The sequence below is a fragment of the Fragaria vesca genome, linkage group LG6 (genome assembly GCF_000184155.1).
Source record: "Fragaria vesca subsp. vesca linkage group LG6, FraVesHawaii_1.0, whole genome shotgun sequence".
Classification (NCBI taxonomy): domain Eukaryota; kingdom Viridiplantae; phylum Streptophyta; class Magnoliopsida; order Rosales; family Rosaceae; genus Fragaria; species Fragaria vesca.
The window spans coordinates 14,041,068-14,049,351 of record NC_020496.1 but is presented as its reverse complement, the minus strand read 5'-3'; the positions used below and the strand labels follow the sequence as shown (position 1 = coordinate 14,049,351).

At 36.0% G+C, this 8,284-nt stretch overlaps 1 protein-coding gene across 1 annotated transcript; it reads left to right on the top strand.

Annotated features, from left to right (window-relative positions):
- The first annotated feature begins 1,433 nt into the window (after window positions 1–1,433).
- Window positions 1,434–4,146, top strand: LOC101295830 (protein IQ-DOMAIN 14-like). The gene is made up of 6 exons (XM_004303025.1): window positions 1,434–1,690; window positions 1,837–1,955; window positions 2,034–2,357; window positions 2,834–3,058; window positions 3,161–3,292; window positions 3,375–4,146. The coding sequence occupies exons 2-6, from the start codon at window positions 1,884–1,886 to the stop codon at window positions 3,984–3,986; spliced, it is 1,365 nt and encodes a 454-aa protein (XP_004303073.1). The 5' UTR covers window positions 1,434–1,690; window positions 1,837–1,883; the 3' UTR covers window positions 3,987–4,146.
- The last annotated feature ends 4,138 nt before the right edge of the window (window positions 4,147–8,284 follow it).

Genomic DNA, 8,284 nt, shown 5'->3' with positions numbered 1-8,284 from the left:
ATCAAGTTCCCTTTTCTTTCACTACCTGTGGGAAAGACAAAATAATTACTTTCTTTTCGTGAACCAAATGAAATCTTTTTTTTTTTTTTGAAAAGATCAAACGAGATCGATCTTAAAGTCTTCACGGGATACAATGAAGCGATTCCTAAAAAAAAGTGTGTCCCAAGACCGAAATTCAGAGTATGTACAATTTGTGCTAAACCGTATACAAACATGTCACATTCCCGGTAGATATGCGTACTAGACCGTACAATTTTGTGACGAGACCATGAACGAGATGGGTATCATCTAAGATCTAACTCTCATTGAGAATTAACCACAAGAGAAGAGACATACTCAACCATACAAGAGTTTCACTCTGAGACCTTATATAGTTTTTCTTTTTTGTTGAAAATGAAGTAAGAAAAATATTTGTTTCCCTTTTGTATCGGAAAACATGAGAATGTATTATTCACCACTATTCCTCTGTTTTGGTCTCGTGAACAGCTGTGCAAGGCCACTTTTGTTTCCCCCTTTGTTTTCTTCCCCACATTCTCTCATCTCTTGCACATTGTGACTCCCCACGTCCCTCAATAATTATTGCCTCTCTCTCTCTCTCTCCCTCTCCCTCTCCCTCTCTGTAGTGGTGTGTGTGGAATATGGAAGCATTCTACCTATCTCCTCTTGTACTGTTTGATGGACCAATTGATCGAACAACATCAGCGTAGTTGCCAGTGGTACAATCTCTTTAACTAGGAGGTCCCATATGGTTCACAAATTGTCACTACCCAACACTATGTGACTGACTACAAATTACTCATTCCCCTTCAAAAAAGGATGGATCCAGGTTTCATGTCAACAAAGAAAAGGAAATATCCCAGCTCTGCCTCACAGCAAATAGCCTGTGAATCTTGACCATTCAATGGAGTAAACATAAAACAAACCTAAAATGCAAAAGAAGGCAAAAAATAATGTAAACAACGAAAAACGTACACATGTAGATTCCATGGGTACACTCTCTTATACAATGATCGAAAATATTTAGTTTTCATGGTTACTGTTATACATTGATCGAAATTATTTATTCATTTAGATCATCTTCTAACAACCAAGCCAAAACAACATCTACAAAAAATATAATGGACTGATGTTGCATGGTAGTAGAAGTGATTCAACTAAGTCTGAGGATAGTTCAGTAATTTGATTCCAACAGACATTTGAACATGTCTGTTGCAGCTGAGAAAATTGGAGGTTGCATCAGAAGATGAGAGGCCCCATCAAAAGTGTATAGCCTCATAATTCATTATGAGTCTTACTCATATGAACACAAAGTTGCTCTACTTTGCAGTACAATTGCTTTCTTTGGCCCACAAATTGCAAAGAAGAATCCCAATTATGTGAAAGAGGGAAAATGTGGGTTGTTCATAGTTCAATTGACAAACAGACATACCCCTAGCCTCTAGATGTTTTATCATCAGCTTGGAATTTTGACAACCCTCTTTGGTATTTGTAATTCAGTTCTCCAATACACATCTGCTTCTCTTCCTCCATTTCTGACGGACTTCGCACCTTATTCTATACTGCACAATATTTTAAGGTTGAGTGATTTTTAAGTGATCTTCACTTTATAAAAGTGCCCTCCACAGAGATGAAAGTTCATATTGCTGTGATTCTTTATTGATAACTAAAATCACTTGATATCAGGAGATGGGTGAGATACTATTTTAGATCTTATACACAAATTCTGTGCATAACATTTAGCATTTTGATTCTATTTCAAGCCATGATGTATAAGCTCATCTACATAGTTTTACTAATCTTTTCATGCTGTTTGTGCATATGGGATTCTGAAATCAGCTAATTCATACATTCCTCATAGTATGATTTGATCTATTGCTTCTTCAATGGCAAAGAAGAGCTGGTTCAGTATAGTGAAAAGGTTCTTTGTTTCAGACACACAGTCGAAGCAAAATAGTGTAAGCATGCTTATTCTGCTATTTCTTTTCTGTTTCATTTACTTGAGTCCCATCCCTCATTTTCTCAACTATCTGTAGAAGGAGAAGAGAAGAAGATGGGTTTTCGGAAGGCTTAAGATTAAAAGGATACCCTCAATAACAGCACCTGCACCACCATCACCGTTAAAGGAAAAGACACTCAATGAGGCAGAGGAAGAACAAAGTAAGCATGCTCTGAATGTGGCCATTGCGAGCACTGCTGCTGCTGAAGCTGCTGTTGCAGCTGCTCATGCTGCTGCTGAGGTTGTGTGGCTAACTGGTCTTAAATCTCGAAATGAGGCCACTGAATTGGAACATCAATGTGAGAGGGAAACACAAGAACTTGCTGCTGTTAAAATTCAAACCGCCTTTCGTGGTTACCTTGTGAGTTTGTTCATGCTTTTCTCAATGTTTAACATCGTAACAGAATTTCATTTTTATACTGTCTGCAGAGTCGAGTTCATTCAAAAGGTCAAAGTCTGAGTTTAAAGAAAGTAATATTTAGGATGTGCAAGTTTATGATTATCTGAGAATTGAAATAGTTTTTTGTGGTTTTGATTCCTAGTTACTCACTCATTCACCATTTGCAGAACTAGATCAAGTACAATATTTCTATTGCTATTACATTATAGTGATTATACTATACTAAATAGATGAACTTTTGGAATTATGCAGTTGTCAGATACTCTTGCATGTTATGTTGTCTGATTTTGAATCTGAAAGTGAAGAATGATTGATAATCAATTTATAGTTGGGAATTGTAGATTATCATATATATCCTGTTAAAGCCAATTGATGAAATTCATCACTGTTGCATAGTTTCTGTCTTTCTGATCAATATATGTGCAAGAACATTGCAGGCAAAGAAAGCTTTGAGGGCATTAAAGGGAATAGTGAAGCTCCAAGCTATTATTCGAGGACGAGCTGTGAGACGACAGGCAATGACTACACTCAAGTGCTTGCAGTCCATAATAAACATCCAATCGCACGTATGTGCCAGGAGATTCCAAACAAAAGAAGGAGATACTTATCACTATGATGAATATGATGATCAGTTCAAAAATTTGAGGGATAAGATAATAAGGGTATGTTTGGCTAAATGGTATCTTAAACTAAACTTGGTCAGTGCTTTTCGACATGATTTTCTTTGCTTCCATGTGACATAGATATTCTGTACAAATGTTTAGATGGACTCAAACAGCCAAAGAAGGTGGGATGACAGACTTGTTTCAAAGGAAGAGGCAGAGGCCTTGTGTTTGAGCAAGAAAGAGGCTATGATTAAGAGAGAAAGAATAAAGGAATACTGGTATAGCCATAGGGTAAGTTCCTCTTACTATATTATTCTGTTCTTTGTCAAAACTAGCTTTCCCTAAATGTGCAAGTAATTTTTTTTTCCTGTAGAAATCAGCAGAATCAGAAAGAAAAAAAGTAAATGGAAGATGGAGATACTGGTTGGACCAATGGGTTGACACCCAAATTTCTAAAAGCAAAGAACTTGAAGACTTGGACACAGTTTTGGCTGCGAAAAGAAAAGAGGAGTTTGGAGGTGGAAAACAAGATAGGCTTAGAAACCTACAAAGACAGAATAGTCATCTGGTTAATGAAGGAATGGATTCTCCAAGAAAGTCATCCTTACACCACAGAAAGCAGTGTTCATTGGGAGATGAAACCTCCTTCAAAAGATCTCCTGTTGTTCCTACTTACATGGCTGCAACAAAATCTGCTAAATTGAAAGCGAGGTCATTAAGCTCACCTAAATTAAGGCCATTGAGTTTGGATACTTGCTCCGAGAGCTATTCACCATGCAAGAACAACATCTCTCTTATATCTTCCATCAACAGTGAAGTGCAACTAAGTTCCAGAAGGATCGGCAAGTCCGGTGGTATCCAGCAACGATCTCCAAGCATGAAGGGCTTGCCAAGTCCTGTAAAATCTAGCCAGACCATGAAGGATCGTAGCATTAATTCAGAGTGCTCTATATCATATTGGGATAGTAAGGGTACTTACAGATGATGATATCAATTGTGTTAGGTAAAGATATATAATTTAAATAGTGTCTTGTGTTGGAGTGCAGAACTGAATTTGTAATTACAACTAAATGGAATGGTGAGAGCCTTTTACTAACTTCCTAAGTTCATTTTTGCGTATTAGTTTCTTCTTGAAGTTTAACTCTTATACCATATTGTTTAAGCTGACCTTTCTACAGTCTTTTGCAAAGGCACATAAAACTGCACCATGCTGTACGAAACCTTGGTTGCTGAAACATAAATTTTGCAGCATCTGCTTCGTTCAAAGACAAACAGTAATATAAGTTTCTTCATTTTATATCCATTTAAGCCATTGACAGACTCCACAGATGCACAGAAAACGTTTTGCTGATTTATTTATTTATTTATTTTTTTTGCAATATAAAAAGTTTATTAACAAGGCCTCTCTAAACGTTTGCATTAGGCCTCACTTTGTCACCGGACGCGGCCCGGACCATACAACTAGTATCAATGTTTCATGTCTTGTATAAACGAACCACAAATCTTTCCACATCATTATAGGGAATAGGGAACACAATACTTTCAGTTCCAGGTTACTTATATATATAGATCGAGAATTCCTGGAGGAATGAGGGCAAGTAGCCCAGCCTGCCAGCCTTAGGGACAGATACACAAACCCAGAACAGCCCAAAGGGAAGGTGTTGTTAGATACTAACAGATACTTGGTGTCTTAGCATAAACAAGGCTCAATCATTTGATCAAATATGAGACTACTGATCATGATCAAGGTAGATGTTCATTTAAGGTTTGTTGAGGAATCATTTTATGTTTGGTTGGGTATCATAAAAAAAATAAAAATCAGTTACTTACTTTTTCTTTTTGAGAAGTAGAGACAAACTATAAAGAAGAACCCCTAAGACAACCTAAGTTAAGAAAATCAAAATCAAAAGCATGAAAAGCAGAAGAGGTAGACTGTAATGTGCGCCAACTAGCAGTAATTGAGGTGTGTGCTTGAGCAGTAATCACATCCGCTAACATAAAATGGTAAACCAATGGACATTTGGACATCATCCCTCAACAAACATAAAATGATAAAAGGCGTGTAAAGTTTAAGGAAAAAAAAAAAAAAAAAAAAAAACAAGAACTTCAAACCCTAATAACAGGGTCATTTGCAGTGTCGATGAATAATTATGCATGGATGGTATATTTGTATTGGTATTATTTCGACGTATGGATATGACATGTGATATTACGTACGTATCCTTGATCGGCAAATATGTACGACTCATTAGCTAGTTTGCTTTGAAACGAATCATTAGCAGTAGTCACTTTCTGTTGGCGACAAGAGAGAGTGCACATAATAGATTGGAAAACGATCGAAGACTTGCAATGTATGTTTTTTTGTGGACTTACGTTGTTCACTAGTTTCATGCTTGAAAGGAAAGAAAGCATACACGGTCGACCAGCCACCATGGATATGTAACTTTCAGGACTTCCATCAATGGCGTTTCGCCGATATTGGAGTTGGACCTAACCAATAATCCCAGTTACATACATGATGCACGTTTGTCTTGCCTGCCGCCGACGAATATAATTGGTGACAAATTAACAAATTATTAATGCCATCGACTATTCTGATGCCGGCCACTGAATTTGAATTGTTAGGTTAATTATAAGCTAGTTGTTCAGATCGAGTTGGGCAAGTGTCTCGTCTATATCTTCGTGTTGAGATCGACTTGTAGGAAACCTAGCTACCAGATTATTACTTCTCAGAAAATGATATTCAAGGTTACTTTGAATCCACATTCATCGATCTACGTTGGTTGGCCTTGTTATTCTTGTTTATGATTCTGTTCTCATGCATGTGCTCGATCATGTCAAGCAAAAATCAATTTGGCTGGCTTCAATTCACTTCTCGATCTCCTGAGCTTAAATAGTGCTCTAATCACACGCGGGCTTGGAATCATTACAAGTAGTAATTTAGTTCCATATGCTGCTACCACAAGAGCCAGTACTAGTAACAAAATTTTACTTGATTGCTACAAAACGAAACAAAAAATTGTATCTGAACGTAGTATGATTATATAAGATGAAAACAAATGGAAGCTGAATATCATATAAGCAATGGAAAGTAACATATATGTTACGTCAATGACTCAATGTACGTATGGTTCAACTAATTTACTTATCGAGTATTTTCTCGGGCTTGTTGAATTGTGGGGAAAAAAAAAAGAGCCACTGAATTTGTTAGGCTAGAAATAGTTGAGATTGGGGCCGGCCAGTGTTTGTTTTAGTCTTCGTATTGAGACTTCTTGTGGGGAAGTTATTTCATAGTTCTGGAAAATGACATTCAAAGTTTGGACTTTGAACCACGTCGATCGATCGATGTCGATGGAATTAGCTAGGTCCCCTGCTTTCTTCTTCTTCTTTGTTTTCTTTATCATGCATGGTGCTCAAGTCAAGCAAGTATCAATCTGGCTGGCTTCATTTGTTTTCCTCTTGAGCTAATATGATGCTATCGAATCACTTGCGCTCGCCTTTCGACTTCATCAGTTGAAGAAAAGGGTGGCTAGCTGGTACAAGCAATTAGTTGCATGAGCTGCTGCTACAAGTAACAGCATGCTAAAAGTGGATACAGTAGCAAAAGCAGAATTTATCATATATAGCTCAAAGATAAAACAAATTACTCAAAGAAAGTGATTTGATGATCATATCAAACTGGCCTGGAGATAGAGTTTCTACTTTATAGTGATCAAGACTTGTGATGAATAAGAGAATGAGTGCGGTTATTAGGACCTCCAGATTTGCTTAGTATATCTCCACGTGTTTTGACTTATTGGATTACAAATATAACCTCATACAAAATGACAGTAATAGACATTGAATTTCACCCAAAAAAAATTTGTAATCAGATTATAGTATATATTCTTTCTTTTTTTTTGTTCAAGTTAACGATACAAAAACCTAAACCTCAGTGTAACTGTTGCTCAAAAAACTACTACACCTAATGGAAGAATCTTCATTGACGAAGACATAATCCTCTGTTTCAAAACCTTTAGAGAAGGTATCTTTTAAATACTAATATAATTTTTGTTTCGATTCATGTTATGTTCTTCTTTTTCTTCCTCCTGATTTTCGTTTAGTTTAGGAAACGTCTTCTTGGTATTCTTCTTCCTCGTCTTGTTCTTCTTCTTATGAATGAATCTTCTCCTCAAGGACATTCTTCATGGAGTGGTGGTCGACAAGATTGGCCTTCTTAGAGTTTTTCTTCTAGGTCGAAGGTTTTTGGGTGCATATGGATAATATTTTATAGCTTTTTTTTTCTGAAACAATTATCTGAAACAATAATCAGAAACTGTCATCGCTATTCTACAAGAGAAAGGTCTTACTTTATTAGTTATTGTGAATGAATCTTCTCCTTGAGGACTTGCTTCATAGAGTGGTGGTCAACGAGATTGGCCTTATTAGGGTTTTCTTCTAGGTTAAAGGTTTCTGGGTACATATCATTAATTTATGTATTTTGTTGCTTTGTAATTGATTGTGAAAACGATTCATGATTTGAATAAATTTTTTTAAAATTGTTGTCATCAAAAAATCGTTCTTACAACTTGATCAAATAATAGAGGTTAATGATATTCTATGCAAAAAATAAAAAAATAAAAAAAATCAAGGAATTGAGGTTGACAAAGAGGTTGTCATGAAAAAAGAGAAGAAAAAAGAAATCAAACAATCAAGGTCTGAAAATAAATGTTTGCATGCAAAATGAATAAAAAAATAAAAAAAATAAAAGTGTGAGAGGCATAGAAAACAGATAGTGAGGTATAATGAGTAAATTATTGAAATATATATGAATAATAAACCTAAGGTTATTTTAAGAAATTTAAAAAGAGGTCTGATGAGCAAATGCTTATTTTTAAAAATAAAAAGGAGGTGTAAAGAGACAGGGAGATATATTAAGCAAATCTGGAGGTCCCAATAACCGCACTCTAAGAGAACTGAATGAAAACATTCAAATTAACAGTTGAACGAACATTTTAACTATTTTATCCCAGCTCTCACTAACAAGGCTAATTATGAACATTTTCACTATTTTATCACCTTGTTTTACCACTAAAAGCAGCACAATTTGCTAATTTGCCAACTTGGAATGAATTTATCTCCATAAGACCATAATAGAGGGGGAAAACATAATGGAACCTATAGTGAAAGGGAAGCCTAAGAATTCGAGGCCAAAGATATGCTATATATATGTTATTGGGAAACCAGATCTAATCCGGCCCCCATGAAAATATGATAACTGTGAGTCCGGCCACGTATGTACGA